A 20,257-nucleotide genomic window follows, 5' to 3' on the forward strand; every position below is an offset into this window, starting at 1 on the left:
AATTTCTAAAAATAAAGCTGAAACACTCTAGAAAGTTTCATCTTTTAGTCATAAAAATGCACAGTGCATCTGTTGCACGACATGTCTTTAATATAAGCTAACAGTAAGTTTCCTGTTGAGAAACTGAATGACTTTTAATAAGTTTGTGTTTTCTGCAGGATGATTCATGTCCTGATGGTTGTCTTTGATTTTCAGGAGAACATCCATCTCTGGCAACTGGAAGGCAAACACAGGTTCCGCCATGTTGGAACAGATCGCAATGACAGACCGGTGAGCTGACGCAGTGGCATGATGGGAGAATACACACCTGTCTGTTTCCTCTTTCATTCCTTCACAGATATGGCACACAAATTAGCTGCTTTTACTTTTTTTTAAATGCATTTTTGATCTTGAAATTTCCAGAGTACACAAGATATCTATTTGATTGAATTATCAGCTACATGACGTCTCTGTGTTCCAGATACCGGCAGTGGGTGGACTCCTGTGCTGAGATGTTTGGTGGCCTTGATATCTGCGCAGTGAAGGCTGTCCATGGAAAAGACGGCAACGACTACATCATCGAGGTCAGTTTGTCTGAGGTCAGATGTTGTGACTTTGGCATGAAGCCAGGCCTGATTACAGATGAGCATTAGACAGAGCCTTGAAAGAATGATTAAAGTGAAGACTAAACAGGCAGCAGAGAGGAAACAACAGTTGACATGGTGCAACTGCTGACAGCCTGTTTACTTCAGCCTGCTGATAAGGTGCTAATGGACTTGTAGCTTCCAGTTTATAGACTAATAAAAGTGTGGCAGCCTGGTCTACGACCAGTTTGCGCTGCAGTAACACAGGTCGCTATTCACCTCCAATAGCTGACAGGTCATGTGTTGTGTGAAAGGTGACACTCACACTAATGAACACCTGACTCTGGGTCTTTAAACCAGTTAGCATTCGGCAAACATGTCCAGGTGTAGGACGCTACGTACCCTCCATACTTCTGTCAGATACTTTAAAAACCAAAACTGTTTCAAAGCTGATCCCATACTCCTCTTGTCAAGAGCCATCAGCATCTTTATCTAGGAACTTGAAACTTTAATAAACCTATTACTTTAATTTTGTTTCTGTTTAAATGTCTCGCAGGAAATTCTTTCAGATTTTCATATATATATATTTTTTTTTTATTTCTGATACTGATTCCTATTCAGTGAATTGCTCGAAGGTGTTTCATTCACCTTATCATCAGACTTAGGTTCATCAGTGTTTGGTTGAATTCTCCAAACTCAACTTTCAGGTCGTCCCCTTCTTTAATAACTAATATAAAACAAGATAATTTATTGTCTGAATTCAATTCTGTGTGGCTGAGTTTGTATTACATCTCAGCACAAGTTCTGAAATGTTGAAGCTCCTCTTGTACTATACTTCATTCACCTGCTGCATGATGCTACACTTATATTTGCATCTATATGAAAGGAGAGAGGGAAACAGTAGTTGAGGCAGGTCTGGATCCTGCTGCTCCTACAGAAGCACATGAACGGTGGTAATGAAGATGTCATCCCCTGGGAAGATGAGCAGCAACTTTTCTTCAAGGTTCAACAAACAAGAAAAAAATGTATTGGATGTTCTACACCCACTGGAGCTGAAAATGGACTGAAGTACAGCACAGCACAAAGCCAGAAGAGCTCTCACTGTATTATCACTGCTGTCACTCTCTGCACAGGCACTTCAAACAGTGTTCAGACCATAGGTTCAGACATGCATGGGGGCCTTTATAAAACAGGAAGTCAGTTACTGAGTGAAGCTGATGCAGGTTGAGAGACCAGCAGGCAGGTGGACGCTGCCTGAGAGTCCTCAGTCAGGGGGGATCTGCTGATAAGAAAGCAGCAGGAGCCCAAACGTTGTGTAATGTTTAATCAGTTTTGTTTTTAGTCAGGTCTCCTGTGTCCTCAGATCTGAGGAAACAGGCCACTCTGGCACGTCTCACATGCCCATTTTTAGTCTTTTAGAGCATTACGATCACACGTCTCTCTATCTGCACATCAGGTGAGGTCATCAGTGAGAAAACAAGCCTCGAACTATATCAGGAAATATCTACCAGCTCCGCAGAGATATATCATCCAGGAGCTGGACTGTGACACACAGAAACCAGTGACACATCAGGCTGCACTTCCTCTTCATCCACTCTGTCAGTCTGATGGAATTTAATTAACTGCGGCAGGGAAGCTGTCTGCTCCTCAGGCTCAGGTCACACCTCACAACAGTAATTACACAAGATGAATGTATGACAATCACCATGAATTTAAATGCTGACAAGATGTACTGTAAAACAGCACTGACAAGCACAGCTGTGTCCCGGCTCAGAGGCCACATCCTTCGAAGGACGTGGTCCATGAAGGTGTGGCCCTTCGTAGACCAAACCACAGTGAGACAGGCTGGTCTCCTCAGGGCTTTCCCTCCGTGTCACTGGCTGTTGATGTGCTGGCAACAAGTGGCACCAAATCCTCATAGGTGATGTTTTCTGTCTGTTCGCCTTACAGGACTAAGTGTTCTGAAAAAGGATTAAAGAGACTGTACTTGAGTATAACTCTTATTTATTTGACAGATACAGTTCCTGGCTACTTCGACCATTACATTCTGATAATAATAATCCAATAATATGGGCTGCATTCAAATTGCAAATGATACATATGTATTTCCACACAGCTGAGATTATTTTTGCAGTATTTTTTCTACTGTCATGTTTGACTCACACTTTCTTCCACTTCTGGCAATGTGCAGATATGATTTCTATTACAGCCCAGCCCTGCATGTAATCACATATCACAGCAACACCCACACTGTACAACAACACATCACAGCAACACAACTTGACACTTAACAGGACGAGGATCACTGACATTATGTTTAAAAGAAAAACAAACATGTTCATATTATGAGGAAGAGACACACACCCCACACATGATTTCACTCATTAACTTGACTTTAAAGTTACTGTCAGTTGTTCAATACAAAGACACAGAGCATCAGGAAACTGAATCAGATAAAATCAACTGAGTGAATCATGAGAACAATGAGGCTGACAACAGGGAGGAGTAGAAACTCTCTGTTTCCCACCATCACCTCCCCATAATTTTCGGCGAGCACATCTCACGTGTTGTTCCGTCTGAGTGTTCCCACGCACGCAGCCCGGATCAGCGTCCAGACAGAACACCGTGCAGCTCAATAAAAGTCAAGAACAACACCTCTGTGTTCCTCTGCTGAAGAGGCCAGTGGCAGCTCCAGTCCTCTGCTTCCATGCCTCTGTGTCCTAATAAATCAGCAGGGTGGATCCTGCCTCTGTTCACCACTGCACGCCGTTTGAAGTGGGGCCTGGTGCTGGGCTGCCAGGCCTCTGCTCCGTCCTCTGTGGTAAAGATTCAGCTGGCCGGGACACTGCTGCGCCACACCCCGCCTCACCACCAATCCTCGCCAAGACGCTGACTGCTGATGTGGTTCCGTGTAGAACAGTATGAACTCAAACAGCCAGAACTCAGACTGCACCGAAAAACACCGTGTGGATTTGAATGTTTTTACCAGTACTGATTCCCCAGGCACAAGGTTTCACTTGTCCTCGCTGCTTTGCTGTGTTTCACTCAAATCTAATCAAAGATGGTGATGACACAGGATGTAACATCATTTAATTAACTCTCAAAAGACTAAAGTCTGACAATCTCTATACCTGAAGACAATGAGTCATAAGTCACAGAGGACTGGGGATCTTCCAGGTCACTGTTTGATCGGTGCAGGGGCGCCACTAGGTTTTAAGGACAGGGGGCCTTAGCACCGAGGAGATGCACAGGGCGTGAACGAACGTAGCAAGCGAGCACAAAATTAAAACAGCTAACAAAGACTAAGAAATTGCTTTTCAACATTTTTGGACAGATTTAACAAAGGTACACTACTGTGTAAAAAATTGATTTGATTTGATTTGATCCACTTTAATAATCCCAGAGGGCAATTCTGTTCTGTTTTAGGCAACCGTAGTTTTATTTCAGTCTGTTTTTTAAAAAAGAGAAAGCTAAGACCTGTGAGATTACTACATGTCAGAATGAAGACAGGTGTTTGAGTAAATCAATCTGGAGCACAGTAGAAAATGTAAATTTTTTGTCTCCGCCTAGCAAAAAACACATTATTTTGAGTGTAATCTGCCTTTGAATCATGGGATAGTAGCCCAATGAATATATCAAATGTGCAACTGTGTGTATCTGTGCAAAAGTAGATGCTAAAAAAGTGAACCTGAGCAATTTTACAGATGTTTTATTATCACAGATAAGTCCAGGTGGAATTTGACCTTTCTCAGGTACCAGACTGGAAAACTAATCGTATATCACTAATAGCCTATGTCATAATGGTTATTCACTCCATTCAAATACAACTGTTTTTTGGCTAATTTTGATTTCACACAGACCTCTTCACATTCCCCCATCCAAATAAGGCCACACAACAGAAATGCTACATTTTAGGATTGGTGCTTGCATGCACAGAGATCGTCTATCCAGGGAGGCCACTGAATTGACCCAAAGATTCCTTTTAAATTATATCCCATCAGGCTCCTTGTGACCTATTTGCTTTTGGAGATTGTCTTATCTTGAAATTATTTCGCCTGGTGTCTTTAACGTCAACCTCAGAAAAAGCCGCTCACTTTCTATCCATGCTCGTTGCTGTTTTGCGCTAGTTAGTGGGACACGCTAACATGAGTTTTATGTTGGAACAGATAAACACAGTGTTCAATCTTTTCACACACTCTACATGTGGAGAAATCTGGAGCTTGACGTCATGCATGTACATGTAGAGCTGTGATTGGACCACACGCCATGGGGGAGGGGTGTGGCAAACTGTTGATTGAGTAGTTGATTCTATGGTTGAAACTGTACATCAAGATCCACTGCTTTTCTGTATTTAGATCATTGACAGAGTTTGGGTCTTACCGTTTTAATAGGATCTTAGCAATGGACCTGAGTTTTCTACAATTTTCCATGACTTCAAAGACTAGATATAATAAATGGCAGATTAATGGATAATGAAAATAGTAGTTGCAGCCTCAGGAGGTTCTACTTGATGCTAATGCTCTTCCTTAATGGTGTTCAACAAAGCGGCCAGCTGGGCCCAGGGCCTTGTGACATTAAGTGGGTTTTTATATTTGCCAAGCAAAGTATTTTTATAACTTTTCTCTTTTTAATTTGCGTGCATTTTATTAACTGATGATCCTGATCAAAGCAGCTTGAGCCACAGAGAGGGGGGAAGTCCTGCTCAGCCAGTCAGTGGGAGACCTGCTCTCTCTTCAGCACATGACGGGGCTCCTCTCAGTGTACACTGTTTACGAGAGGATCAGCTCCGCTCTGCGCCGTGTTTACAGCCAGTGGCTGGGGTGTGGTGCAGCAGCCTCATCCACCACTCCAGGCTTCTGCATCCAAACCGGCAGCACCAGCAGCCACGCTCCTCTGCCCCTGTTTGTTTTGGTCCTCGGGGAGGAGGATGGCAGATCTCCAAGCCCCATGTGCTCTGTGGCTCTGCAGCACACATGTACGTGCATGTGAGCTCAAGTGCTGGGAAAATTGTTGTTTTTTTTCTTCAAGGTTAATTATTTGTATTGCAGTGGATGTGGTCATGCCCCTCCACGTCCTGCCTAGGGCAGAGGAATATTTATAGATAGAGTCACATTTTATCTGTTGCTCAATGGAAATTCTAAAATATGAGCTGAACTCTAGCCTCTGACTTTATCTCCAGGTTTCATCAGAGAGTCGGTCGGTCTCTCAGCATTTACTCTTATGGGCCTTTAACGTGGAGCAAAACCACATCTCACATTTAGACTGAAGTTTTTCCATTTACTTTTACTTGATTCATGTGATCTGTTATCAGACCAGACTGAGAGGCTGGAGAAGACCATGACCCAAAGACATCAGTCAATGTACTTCACAGACTTAAAAGAAGTATTAAAATAGTAAAGTAAGAAGCATAAGACTTCAACCATCTCCTCGTGGCTGCCTGCCTCCTCCATCAAGGCTGGTTTCAGGTTCCATGCTGTTTATCCAGAATCACATATGGACCGTGTGTGTGAAATTGACTCATAGTTTCTCATTGAAGTTTTGAATAATGGCTAAAAAGTGTTTGTGAAGTCATTTTGACTCTGGCTTTTAGCTACCAAATCCTAATCAGTCTTTTCTTGAGTCCAGGTTAACATTTTACTGAATAAAAAGAAATCCCAGCAGGAACTTTATCGATTCTGCAGGAGAATCTCAGTTGTTGCTCCATAGTAGGGTGTAGAGAGACCAGGGACTTTCTGTGGCGTATGGGAGTGTAAAGCCAGTGTCATGCTCAATGCACCTGGTAATAAATAATGTTTAGGGCCAGCAGAGAGTTGTGTTGCTTGTGGCTGGCTGTGGGGAACACTGTTGTGTGTATGTGATTTCTGGCAGTGACTCATCACAGCTGGCAACACACCACGGAGTCCATTACTGCAGTCCAGAGGTGGACAGTCCATTACTCCAGTAGATCCTCCTGATTAAATGTGACTGTGGACGTTTTCAGTCTTCGTGTCAACATTGTTGTTTTGTTCTAAACCTTCAAAAACAGACCTCAGATCAGAATTTTAGTGGAGTTAAAGTCAGTAGTTATAACTTGAGGCATTAATCCTCAAGTTAAGTAAAAAAATATATATATATACAAAAGGATATAATATATATATATACAAAATATATTCTGAAAAGACAGTAGTCAACTAAATGTACTTTCTACTCCTATGACATCACTGACACCCAACCAGTGATCTCTTACTATAATAGATACAATACTGCCACCCTGTGGAGGAGTCATGGTGTTAAACCTCTTATTGTTTCTCAATGGGTCTCAACAGGTGATGGACAGCTCCATGCCTCTGATTGGTGAACACGTGGAGGAAGATAAGCAGCTGATCACAGAGCTGGTGATCAACAAGATGGCCCAGGTTCTGTTGGGAGTCTCCAACCCTCAGCCTTCTTCTATCAAGGTACAGCGCCATATCACAGTTACACTGTACATAAACAACAAAGTTTGAAGGAGAAGGAACAGTGATCATATCTGGATCTATACCATTTCACTGGAGTGTTTTGTTGAACATTATGGTTTTTACAATCCATATGAAACAGTTGAAACCTGTGTTCCTTTGTTTCTCTTGTGTCAACAGACCACACAGCCCAGACGAGGTAAGAAAAAACACACTTAATCTCTACAACTGTTAATTTCTGTGGAGATGAAACACAGTGAAACTGATGCGTGATGTGTGTTGGCCTGCTGCAGGAGGACACCGCTCCGCCTCCGCCTCTCCGTCCCAGTCTGCCCAGGGCTCACCTCAGAGAGCCCGCTCAGCCACCACCTCCCCCAGCCAGGCCTTCCAGCCCGGCCCCATCCCGGCCCCCTCCGGCCCTGGAGCTCAGAAACAGTCACCACAGCTGAAGTGAGTCCAGACGAAAGATCAACTCAGTGTTTAGAAGATGTCAGCATTTCATTTGATATTCATGTGCCAATTTCTTTATTTACCCTCATATCTTCTTGTCAGGGAGGACACATTGTTTTATTTACAGTTTTCTTTAGTTGCTTTGGTGCAACACACACATCAGAACCATCATTCTCACATCTTAATACAGTTCTCAGAACAGTTCATCATTTCCTCACATAAGTATTTCTCATTATGTTTGTGCAAAATTCAACTGTATCGATATTTTACTTCTGAATTGTCTAATTATAGTATCCCTTGGTCTGTGCATGAAGTGTAATTCTCCTGCAGTTGTCCACATATGATTAAATGTGATAATAATGAGAAAAGCCAGGTTAACACATTCTATTATCCTATTTGTGCATCTGGAGATGTATTCTGATGTTTGTGAGATCAGCTGTTAACCCTGAGTCTGTATTATCACGTTAAATGAAGAGGCTTGTTCCATTATCTTCCTTCCACTCACAATGAAAATTGAGCAAGGAACTGGATACAGACTGCTGCTGAAGTATTTGGATTATAGTTTTTTATTATAAATTTTAGGATGAATCATTTTATAGATCTAAAGCTCATACGTTGTCCACTGGCTTGTATGTCAATTCCGTGCACATTTCTAAGTACAGTATAGTGATCTGCTGAAAGGAGTTGGAATAGACCACACATTAAAAAACCTATTTGGGGAAGAAGGAAGTTCTTTTGTTGTTTTTTTTTTTACTTGATACTTTTTCTATTTTTCTAAAGTCACTTGAAATTTTATCGAAAAGTCTCGAAGCTCTGGTGACAGACAGTTAGACATGCTGAGCTGGTCTCAGAGCTGCATCAAAGTGACAGTGAAAAGCTGAGCCGATTTCACAGTGCTGCAGCTATAGGCGGAGACATGAGTCAGTTACACTTGACAACACAAACTAACTAAATCCTCTGTTTACTCGGCAGTAAATCCCAGTCGCTGACCAACACCTTCACAGAGACCTTACGAGGAAACCAGACCGACGACGAGGCCAAAGCCGAGACCATCCGCAGCCTGCGACAGTCCTTCGCCAGCCTCTTCTCCGACTAACAACCTCCACAGCAGCTCTTCCTGTCAGTTACCAGGTGTGAAACTGAAACCTCCCTTCATCCCAGTCTCTTCCTCCTCCAAGCCTCAGCTCTCTGCTCTCTCTCTCCGCTGTGATCCAAGTCTAACACCCGATGCAACCCGCTGTCCTCAGATCTGCAGGTTTATCACTAGAAAGGCCACTAGAGTCTTCCTCACAGGAGATCAGTGCAAATGCAAATTCAAACCCAACTCCCTTCAAATTTATTTCAGGACCATAAGTGTCAGTTTTGCTTTCATTTTTGATTCTGCTGTTGTCTCCTTATACCCATAATCCCTTGTGTTTTCTTTTAGCAGACACTTGGAAGTACAGATGCGTATTCAGATCAGTCAGTGTGGCCTCACTAGTGTTAAACCTGCCTTGTTGTTAGTGAAACTCTTATCTGTGCAAGTTTCATTTATACCTCTGTGTTTATTTCGATTGACAATGCAGCTTCCAAACTGTTTGCAGATGTCTTCAGCAATATTCAGATCTGAACCGGTTCCAGTGAACTCATGAGAAATGTTCTGAATCCGCTCAGTCCACCAGCGATCCTCCGCCAGCAGCCATGCTTCTCAGACACCCGCGTGCTGTGGACACGTATTGGCTCGTGTAGTGACGCCGCGACGTTACCAAAGTGCTTTTTAAGAAAACATGAAAAAAGTTTCCCCCCCCTGCACTGGGTCAACCAAACAATCACACTAAAGTGAACCAGCTCTGCTGTTCTGGCTCACAGCCACCGTCTTCCATCACAGTTCAGAGCTGCCCCTGCAGTCCCTCTCTTTCTTCATGTGTTCTGTGGAGGTGGGGGGTGGGGGTTGTCAAATAAGACCTTCTGTATGTTTACAGGCAAACGGTGAGGATGTGAAGTTCTGACATGTTTTCTTCAGTTTACACTTTGACGGAAAAAATATATCTTAACATGTTTTTTTTTCTTTGACTCTCTGCAGCCGACTGACACTGGCTGTAGAGAGTCAAAGATCATTCAGCACCTTCTCTTCTTAGCTGGTATGTGTGTGTGCGTGCACGTGTGTGTGTTGGTCATTAGACTGAAAACATAGACTATGTTCCGAGAATTAAACCCCAGAACTGAAATGTTTCTGTTTATAAGCAGTTGTTACACAGCTGTTTTAAAGAAATATTGTAGCCTTCAGTGAAACCAATAATTGCTCAGTCATTAATGACTTATTGTTAATGACTGAAAAAGACAATATTCTATTGAATTGATGTAAATAATTGATGTAAAGATAATCTCTGTACTGTATCTGTTGTGTCAGTACAAAACTGAAGTCACCAGTTGTAATTATCTGCAGCAATTAGAAGCAAATGAGAAGCTCCTGCAGCCTTGGAGCAACAGTCACTGACTATTCATGTTGCTTGTCATGCAGTGCACAATCACAGTCTAATAATCTTCTTCAAATGGACTTTTGTCTGGTAGCTCCAAGATCATCTGTGTCATTATAAGTGAATGAGACCAGATCAGTTTTTAATGACTGACAGCAGAGTGTGAGCAGTAAGATTTATGGACCTGTGTTGAATCCAAAGTTGAATTATTATTATTATTATCATTATTATTATTATTATTATTATTATTATTATCGTTTTTAATAATAATAATAATGATGATAATACAATCCCAATTTTAAAGTAAAATCTATTTAAATGCATGAGAATATACAAAATTTACTGTGTGTGTGTGTGTGTGTGTGTGTGTGTGTGTGTGTGTGTGTGTGTGTGTGTGTGTGTGTGTGTGTGTGTGTGTGTGTGTGTGTGTGTGAAGTTGGAAATATTAATATTCAGTATGATCAGTAATTGCCCATTTCTGCAATAATTATGTCAAAAGATGTATTTATTTATTTATTTGTTTTCAATTCTTTTTTAAATGAGTATTTCACTGTCAGAGAAACTCTTATTTATTTGTATCTTTATTTTCTAACCTGTCTTTCCACAACATGAAAAAGGCTTAGTGTTAAAACACTGTTACTCCATTGCACTGAAACAGCTCAGTGTGTGTTGGTGTGACTAACAGCTAACCAGTGGTGCAGGCTGGAGTCGTACTTCCACAAACAGCTGCTGTGAAGCATTAAGGGGAATGTCCTGGTTCAAGTCAGCAACAACGTGTCTTGAGCACTGTGAAATGAACCCTGGTTTTAACAGAGACGTTCTAATATGAGAAGGACTTTGGTTTTAATTACTGTGAGGTAGTTGCTCAGCACTCTGTTAGCCACCTTACCATTCATCGCTATTTAACCCTCCTGTTGTCCTTCTGGGTCGAATTGACCCAATCTGTTCCCGTCCCCCATCCTTCCTTCTTCCCTTCCTTCCTTCCTTCCTTCTTTCCACAATCCTTTTTCCCTTCCTTCCTTCCTTCCTTCCTTCCTTCCTTCCTTCCTTCCTTCCTTCCTTCCTTCCTTCCTTCCTTCCTTCGTCCTTACTTCTTCTTCCTTGCGATTGACCACTGTTCCCTATCCCCTTTCCTTTCCTTCCCTTTTCCCTTCCTTCTTTCCCTTCTTCTTCCTTCCTTAAACAAATCTGTTCCCTCCCTCCATCTTTCTTTCCCTCCTTTTCCCCTTCCTTCTTTCCTCCCATCTTTCCCTTTGTCCTTCCTTTCTTCCTTGACCCAGGAGGACAACAGGAGGGTTAAATCAGCAAAACCTGTGATTGTTTAATTCCCATCATTCAGCGCCTTTGTGGAAGTAGCCGCTCAGCTCCACCTCTGAGTTCCTGCAGTGTCACTGAGCGCTTCCTGTGTCAGAATGGACCAAATTAGCATGTTGTTGTTCTTGTTGTTGTCGTTGTCATTGTTGTTGTTGTTGTTGTGGTGAGACAGTTAATGCCATCTCTGTTGTAAAGATGCCAACCACAGTGTGTGATACTGCAGTGAGATAAGCCATAACCAAGAGGACTCTGATCACTGTGTGTTACTATAGAGACACTGCTGCTCTGCCCCTCAGAGGAAACAGCAGAAATCATAGAGGAGGATAGACGAACGATGATGTCACTTCTCTCACTTGAGGTCAGATTATAATAAATGACCTGATGTCACATGCTTTAAATCTCTAACTAGCCTACATTTCCTTTTTTTCTCCTTTGGAACAGAGAGTGTCTCAGTCTCTCATTCAGATGCTATAAACTAGTAGCTTCAAGCATTTTTCCCATTTGACTCAAACTTTGCTAGTAACTACCTCAAGATCAGCAGAGCTCTGCAGAAAGCAGCTGTAGAGCGGTAGTACTGGAAAAGAGTTTATGACATGAGCAAAATGCAACCATGAGCATCAGTTTGATTCATGAACAGTAGGGAAACTACAGAGGAGTGTGTGTGACATCATCCTGAGAAACATCCATTCATCTGCATGTGACAGCTCTCCTTTGATGTAGTCTACTTTGTTTTAGTTGGTGGGAGCCTTCTCAGTGGGCATACAGCATAAACTTGCATATCATGTAGACTACACCACTGCAGCCAAAGAGCTATAGATATACTGTAACATCCTCTTCTTAATGCATCTGTGTCCTCTCAATGGAATCTAAATGCATATTCTACTAACATGTGAGCATATTTGACTTTGTAATTCTGTTAACTAAATGCTGGTTAGTTTTTATTCAGATACACTGGTTTTGATTGTATTATCACTAACTTTATGTATATGGAGTCATTTGAAAATCTTTGTAATATGCCTCTATAGAGCCCAGTTGGCTAATTAGCTCATTTTGACCCTATTCACAATAAGTCGTCTGTCAAAATGTACTTTTAATGCCTTACTTTTTATCATTTCAGTCAGCGGTGTGCTTATTTATGTGTAGTCACATTGTGTTTACAAAACTCTGGAAGAGGACTGGAGCCACATCATGTAAAAAAATTTAAAAACTTTTTTTTTTTTTTTCAAACTTTAACTTTAAACAAGTCAAAATCTTGGGTTTAAACTGAACGGCCAGATGTTAGATGACTTCTTTTTTTTCTCATGTAAACGTGGGGCCATGTTACAGATAAGTAATGAACCTGGGGGGTGGGGTGGGGGCAGTGTGTTAATCCAGGCCTAATCCACATTTGTTGATGATGATCGTTTTAATGAGGTGTAAAGAGACGTGTCTTTAAATAATGATTGATAATTCTCTCAGCCAATCACATTTCCTCGGCCTTCTTGTGTTGCTGATGTCACAGCGCTCATCACTGCTCTCCTACAGTTTGTGCTCTTCTCTCACCTCTTCATCGCTCCAGTCTTTTCTTTGATTTAATGACTTCAGTTAAACAACATGTAGTTTGGGGGGAAATGCAAATCAAGTCTCTGTCTCTTGTTTGGCTCTGACATGGTTGAGTCACCGTCTCAGCTTTCGGTGCATTGAACTGACACGCGGCCCATTCAGTAAGAGTAAGCAGCCATTAACACAGCTCATACTGCAAGGAGACCAAATCCATTTGAACTGTGGTATTTATAAATGTGAGAAATAAAGCCCCCCCCCTCCTTTACTGCTGAATGGTGGGTGGTGTTGTGTGGTAATTTAAGTGTAATGACGCTCTGTATATTGGTGTAAATGTGGCATGAAAACTGACCCCTCTCGTGTTCCTCAGGTGTGTAAATTTGGTTGTCATGTGATCTCAATGTCTGGCTGCTTATTTGTGAGAAGTGCGATGCATCTCATGTTTCTGTAATTTATGAGTATTAAAGTAATTTTTTTTCTGTACTATGGTTCTTTTGTCTGAAAATCCAGATTTCTGTAATTAAAGGTAACGACTTTTATTACACCTGTGGCTGTGCATTCTCCTGTTTATCACTCCCACAGCTGCTCATGAAGGGTTTCCATGTACTTCTCCATTTATGGTCACTGTAAGGAAATTCCTGGCTCTGACTACTTTTCAAGAGCTCTCCTTGGCACATGCAACTTTCCAAAAATGCAGCGATAATCCCAAAATCCCTTCATCTTGGATTACTACTTGTGTTTTATTCGTCTTGGTGCGGAGCTGCTGGTGTTAAAAGCCGTCTGGCTGCACGCGGCCTCAGAGAGGGAAACCTGCTGGAACGCAGAGCGCCCTTTCATCTGCTGCCCTCTCCACGTCCTGCACTCACATTAATTGTGTTAATGTAGCAGGGGTAATATGAAACACATTCAGTCATCAGCATGTCACTGCATGCACACACATGCACCCCCACACACACACACACACACACACACACATGCGCACCATTACGGCTCAAAAATGACATCATCACTCATAGATTTCTTTAAATATTTTGTGACAGTTATTTTCAAAACAGCGAGAAAAGTAAGTTTAGTAGATCACATCAACATCTTTAACATTAATATATAAACCTGCTTTAGAGGTTCTGACAGTAGAAAGGTGTGATGTGTCCATGTCTGTTTGGATTGGTTATGATGATGTAAACCTGTCAAATCCTCAGTCCACAGAGAAATGCACACAGCCTGTATTCAGAAACTGAGCTTTAAAACCAGCCATCAGGACTTCCTATGACTTTGTGTTGTCACAACAAAGCAGCCATGTCCTTGATAACATCCACATTAAACTAATTTGTTTTATTTTGAACAAACTGGCTTAAAAGATGCCAACAGGAGGCATGGTTCATAGGTTGTTTAACCTTTCTCTTGTGTTTGGGTCACCAGTGACCCGTTTTCAGGTTTTCAATGCATAAAAGTACCACTTAAATTTGTTTATAGCATCAAGGCCTTTTGACTTTGTCAGGAACCTCTATTTAAACAAAATAAAACAAAAACATTTTTCACAAACTTCTAAAATGGTCTGGTTAAAATTATGACATTTGTGGTGTTAGGGTCAATTTTGACCCAGTTATTACGATAAGAACAAGAGAGATAAAACTGAAATCATAAGTGCCAAACCAACCTTTTCATGGATAAGGAAGCCTAACAACGTAACCAAGAGATGAGAAACAAATGGGATGATAAATAATTGTTTTAGGGTGTTTTACAGCTGATTTAAGACTCAGGTCAAAACTGACCCAAACAGAACAGATGGTAGCAGAAAGCTGACAAGAGGAAGGTTAAATTGAAGACAAGGGTATAAAAAGACCCAGGGGCCCACACCAAAAAATATTAAAACCAAAATGTTCACGGATAAGGAAGCCTTAATGTAAACAAGAGAAGAAAAACAAATTGGATGAAAGAAAATGTTTTTAGTGTATTTTGAAGCTGATTTAAAACATGGGTCAAAACCGACCCTAACACCATAGATGGTAGCAGAAAGCTAACACAAGACGAAGGTTAACAGTGAAATAAAGCAGTAAAATCAGGACCACAGCCTAAATACACATAAACACATCTAAATACCTCTTTATTTTGGACACATCTAAAAAAAAAAGGTACTTATCAAGGTAGGTCGTTTGTCCACAAATTGCAGTTCCCTCAGTCAACAAGTGTCCATGGGTGAGGTACTGAGCCTCAGATGTATCAGCAATGTGTGAATATAACTTTCATTGTAAAACTGTTTTGGTCAGTAAGACTAGAAATGTGTTATATACTGTAGGTGCAATAACACCAGACAGCAAGAGTCTGAGCATTGTATAGGAAGAAAAGTATCATGCCATGTTTTTCTTAGTTGCACAAGTGAAGTGGTTGAAGTCTGTGAGAAAATACAGTCATGACCAGTTGATTCAAAATGCCACAGAGGTCTGTAGAGGTATTTCATAACATGATATTGTTTTTACGGACAGTCGGGAGTCAGATTGTTTTCAGCTTGTTTGTCCACCCAATTCTCATTTCTTCAGATTTGGTCCAAACATTCATTTGGACTCAAAGACAACCTAATTAGACTTTACTGGTCAAAGGTCAAAGATCGTGGTCGGTGTGACCTCACAAAACGAAACGCCAAAGAAATTCTGACTAAATGTCACACAACTCATCAGACTTTGTGCTGCGCTCCACAATAGTTTCCCAGTCTCAGCTGTGTGTTGCATACCAGAACCCGGGCAGCCTGATGGTAATCTGTTGCCACTGTGATTTCTTGCATTCTTAAGGTGGAATGTCAAATCTCTCATCTGCCACAGGTCCCTGCCTGCCTGCAGCCGCTGTGCCCGTCAGGAACAAGCAGCTCTGTGACTGCCCAGTGTCCTCTTCTCTGTTTGTATCAATCTGCTCAAGAATAAGATCACAGGGTTCAGGTTCCAAGTCTGACACACTCTTATAATAAATACATTGCACCAGTAGGAGGCAGTGTCCTCCCAAACAAAACTGATTCTTCCTCGCTCTACCTGCTGACTCCTGACATGAGCATGGATCTCTTGTCTTAACTCTGACAACACACATTTAAACTGAATGTGAAGTTGTTCAATGTCAGTCTGTCTGTTAACACTGGACCTGAGAAATTGGAGGTAGCCTACATTTCATGGAGGTAGAAACAGCTTGTTGTGTCAAACCCAGCCTCCTCCTCCTAGTCCAGCTGTTTCAGATTTTCCTACAGCTCCTGTTTTTGCCTGTATAGTACAATGGTTCCCAACCTTTTTTGGCTGACGACCCCGCGATTATATGCAGTCGCATTATCGTGGCCATCAATCAAGATGCGCCAGCTCAGATGTTTTTATATGCTGCATTTTATTTGAACTCGATTTATATTTGAGAAAGTTAAAGTATAGAATACAGTTGTTTAAGATTGTGTGTGGTGTTTTTAATCATACTTTTAAAAAGAATAATTAGTAGAAATATATTTTTATCAGTATCAACTAGACATTTCAGGCGACCCCATTTGAATTCCAGGCGACCCCACGTGGGGTCCCGACCCCAAAGTTGAAAAACACTGCTCTAGTACCTGCTGAAATCCTTATTTAAGGTGCAGTTTCCAAAGTCTAGGATTGGTTGTTTGGTAGCATTTCATTTAGTGTGTAAACAGTCACAAATGAACAAGTTCATCACTTTTTGGTGTCCCCCTGTTGTAGGTATTTGCAGCTCATGTGTTTTCTGAAGCTGCCGTGTGTGGAGCTCCCAGGGCCACTCATCGGTGCAGCTTTAATCCAATAGCACCACAGCTGGGACTGGGTGAATCGGTCCAAGGTGGATATGAAGAGGAAGGGTACATGAGGGCGTTGCCCAGCAACAGTGAAATAAATAAATAAACACAAGAATAATTCAATTTCTCACGAAATGTTGAATCACAAGAGTTTCAGTTTAGTGTGAAACACTGGCACTGCTGTGACTGAGGGTCAGGAGTTGTTACAAACAGCAACACAACAAACACAGTGTGTGTGTGTGTGTGTGTGTGTGTTTCAGAGCAGATATCTGGGTTGTCCTTCACATGAGACATGTTCTCCTATAAGTACTGAGATGTCCTCTCCTCTGTGCTGCAGCTACGAGCTGTAACTGCTCCATGATTTAACCTTCACGCCGTTATAAACACTCCAGTGTGTAAGCAGCCCACAACACAGATTTCATCATCCGGGGTGTGTGTGTGTGTGTGTGTGTGTGTGTGTGTGTGTGTGTGTGTCCCTCTACCAGACCTGCCTACTGTACAACAACGCCTCGGTCACCATAGCGATTGTCTTTAAAACAAGGAAGGGCCTTGGTTGTCATGGCAACAGAAAGATAGAGAGAGAAACAGAGAGATGGAAATCCTTTACTTTGGTTCAGTTTGTGTTATTTCTATGGCGACAGGTTTTTGTTCACATGAAGAGATGTATAACACACACACACACAGGGTAGATAAAAATCAGTTGAAGCACTGAATTAGAGCTGAACAGCATTTGGTTGTTATAGAAACCATGTGCTGCTTTGTGAGGCGGTTTGTGGAGGTGACAGTTGTCAGAGTCCTTCAGAAAGCGGTCCAGGTGTGTTCCTGCAGGTCAGATTCCTCAGCAACAGAAACCGAGGCTGCCAGCTGTTACTGTATCACCACCAGCTTGTGTTTCAAACCATAAATGGTTTGTATGTTGTACTCGTCCCACCAGCTCCATGTTTTCCTCTTCTCCTGGGCTTTATTTGAAGTGTTGATCCAGAGGGAAGATATATTTGTGGTTTTAAGACCCAAAGACCATCTCTCAGTCTCCTCTCTCTGGAGCTGTCAGTGAGGCAGTCAGAACCAGGTCGCGCTCTGTTTTCTGAGTGCTCCAATAAAAATAGAGCAGATATCAGGTAAACACTCAGAGAAACTAAATCCTGCAGTGGTTGAATGGTGGTGGGTGTGGTGACTATACCTTGTTGTTTGGTATGTGTTTTGTGATCTTTACACCACATGTGTTACATTAAACTTCAGACGGTGGTTCATCTGCTGAAGAGCATGAATGTGACTGGAAAATATTTTTTTCTGGTGAGTAATCCGTCTTCTGTTCAGGAGAAACATTTGGCTTCATGTCTGTGCAAATTCTCATTTGTCCAGGTCAAAGGCATTCAAGGCCTCTTATCCAAGTGGCTCCATCAGTTCATGTAGTCTACACAAACTGATGAAGCCACTTGGATAAGGGGCAAAACGTCCTCAAAGACAAAAACAAAGTCCCATTGACTTGACTCAGTTGCCTAGAGATTTGGCTTCATGTGCAGTGGAAGAATCAACACGACCAAGTGCAGGGTGGCTATCGGGAAACTTCCCAGTTCGCCGCCCAGCCAATATGCTGAAGTCAACCAGCCTACAGGTTGCCCTGCGCGGCTGAGAGGCCTTTACGACCAGCCTCATTGAGTTGAGGCTAATGTAAGTCATTCATGTTATCATGAAAATCTTCAAGGTTTCCTTGAATTACTTATTTGGAATAGTCCAACCATTATTTATACCACTTCTTTTCTTTCTACATCTCACTCATGGTTGCGATAGTGACGCAGACCCTCATCAATCCAGCCTACTAAATTATTTTTGTTTAGCCTCCTATCTTTATCTAATTATTTTTGTTCAGATGTAACTGAAATTTCATGACCAAACATATATAACCAGCAATGTTTGTTCGTTTTTAAATTAATGTAGAATGCGCAAAGCCTCATGGGAAATGGGAAACGCGCTAGCCTATCACTGAGAAAGTTATCATTACTGTAAACTAGCGGCTACGGCTAAAAATAGAACGACTCACGGATGCCAAACAGCAAAGCTTATCAGTCCTGCCCGTGTGTCACGTTATTTATAAGTTATATTAATTTAACAAGACAACACAGTCCGTGCTAAGTGGGCCGGTACGTCGGTACACGGTACCGTTACTTCTGGATTTTAACCACTTGAAAGTCGGAACCTATGGGCACCGAAGCATGTTGGTGAGTAGGACAAGACCGGAAACCGTGGCGTGTGCAGCCCGCTGTCAGTAAAATCCATTCGCAGAGCAGAGTAGGGAAAGGAGTAAACCTGACTGGATGTAATGTTATGGTCAGCAGTGTTAAGTAAATCTGCTTGGGGAGGCACTAATTGCAGCTCTTTCACCCCATTCAACATGTACTTTTAATATTTCCATGATCTAACTGGTGCCCACTTCTGAAGGAAATAGCAAAATATACCCATATTTCTTCTTTTGCTATAGCTAGATAAAAGTAACATGTGTTAAAATGCACCAGAATATGGGAAATGGTGTCTAGCCTTTATAGGCTATTAAAAATTATGGGGGAGGACACCCAGACCCAAGTTGTTTCACCCACATTTTTTTTTGCGTGTTTTGTGTGTGTGTGTGTGTGTGTGTGTGTGTGTGTGTGTGCGCGTGTGTTTTGGTGCCCCACAACACGACCATAACCTGACAGAAAACTTTTTTTTCATCAATCTGTAATTTTCACTTTATTGACAAATCTGCTGTCACAGGACTGCCCCACCCTCACCTAATGTTTTCAGAGATTATTCATATTCACCCCATGATGAGAAAAGCATCACTACTGTTGTGATGGTCTAAAAAAGTGTTATGTTTGAAATTCAGATCCCATACAGACTGTTTCAAATAATAATAATTATATTATTACTTTGGAGATCCGTTAATCTGTGTGTGGCAACTGGCAGTTGAAGAAACAGTCTGAGTGTGATGAAATTCTCTATAACAAAAAAAGACAGAGTGATAAAGTTGAGGCCGTGAGGTTTTTCCCCCACTTCAGCGGATGTTTTGTGGAAATAAACTCTTGGAGTCCAACTTAAACATCTTGTCAGTGTATCTGCAGTGCTCTCAGAGAACAAGTATGTGTTATTTCTAGGAGATTGGGCTGAAGAGGAGAGAAAGAGCTTTGGAGAGTTGGCATTGTTTACTGAGGGAACGTTAGCCCTCTCCAGACCTTTCATTTCCTCTGCTATGAAGCTCCTTTGCTCTCTGTCTGTTTTTCCAACTCCTCTGTTTTATAATGGAAAATTTCATAAAGACGGTTTCAACAACACTCCAGCTTCCAACAGAGTTCACAAGAGGTGAACACGCTGACCTTCCAGGACTGATTTACCTCTGTTTGTCCACAATAAGATGGATCTCCTGCAGCCTGTCAGTCACAGTGCTCTCTCATGGTTATTTATGTGAGTATGCTGAAATCAGTGAAGAGCTAATTTTCCCCCTGGCTGCATATCTAAACAGGATGTATGGAGATGTCAGCCCCTGTGAGGATATGGGGATTATTTCCACTCTGGAGATGTTTGTTTCCCTCCAGAGATGTTGCTGGTATCAGCAGAGTGTTTGTTGAACGCCCCCCCCCCCCCAGCTGAGCACGATGCCACAGGAACCCACACACCATGACAAACACAAGTGGCCCCATGCTTAGTTCAAGGACGCTCAACTATTTAAAGCTGCATCTGGAAAACGGACTGAGA

At 41.9% G+C, this 20,257-nt stretch overlaps 1 protein-coding gene across 4 annotated transcripts in view; it reads left to right on the forward strand.

Annotated features, from left to right (window-relative positions):
* Nucleotides 1-10,098, forward strand: part of syn3 (synapsin III) — a 98,506-nt gene extending 88,408 nt beyond the window's left edge. For 2 of the 4 annotated variants that reach the window (XM_085769008.1, XM_085769011.1), the window contains 6 exons: nucleotides 196-270; nucleotides 461-563; nucleotides 6,869-7,000; nucleotides 7,178-7,196; nucleotides 7,291-7,447; nucleotides 8,420-10,098. In XM_085769008.1, the coding sequence (XP_085625134.1) occupies nucleotides 196-270; nucleotides 461-563; nucleotides 6,869-7,000; nucleotides 7,178-7,196; nucleotides 7,291-7,447; nucleotides 8,420-8,543 (610 nt within the window). In that variant the 3' untranslated portion in view covers nucleotides 8,544-10,098. The remainder of the gene's footprint in view (nucleotides 1-195; nucleotides 271-460; nucleotides 564-6,868; nucleotides 7,001-7,177; nucleotides 7,197-7,290; nucleotides 7,448-8,419) is intronic. The other 2 variants (XM_085769009.1, XM_085769010.1) reach the window with 2 other exon arrangements.
* Nucleotides 10,099-20,257: the final 10,159 nt, after the last annotated feature.

This window comes from Trachurus japonicus, chromosome 23 (assembly GCF_045865225.1).
Source record: "Trachurus japonicus isolate A0001 chromosome 23, Traja_1.0".
Classification (NCBI taxonomy): domain Eukaryota; kingdom Metazoa; phylum Chordata; class Actinopteri; order Carangiformes; family Carangidae; genus Trachurus; species Trachurus japonicus.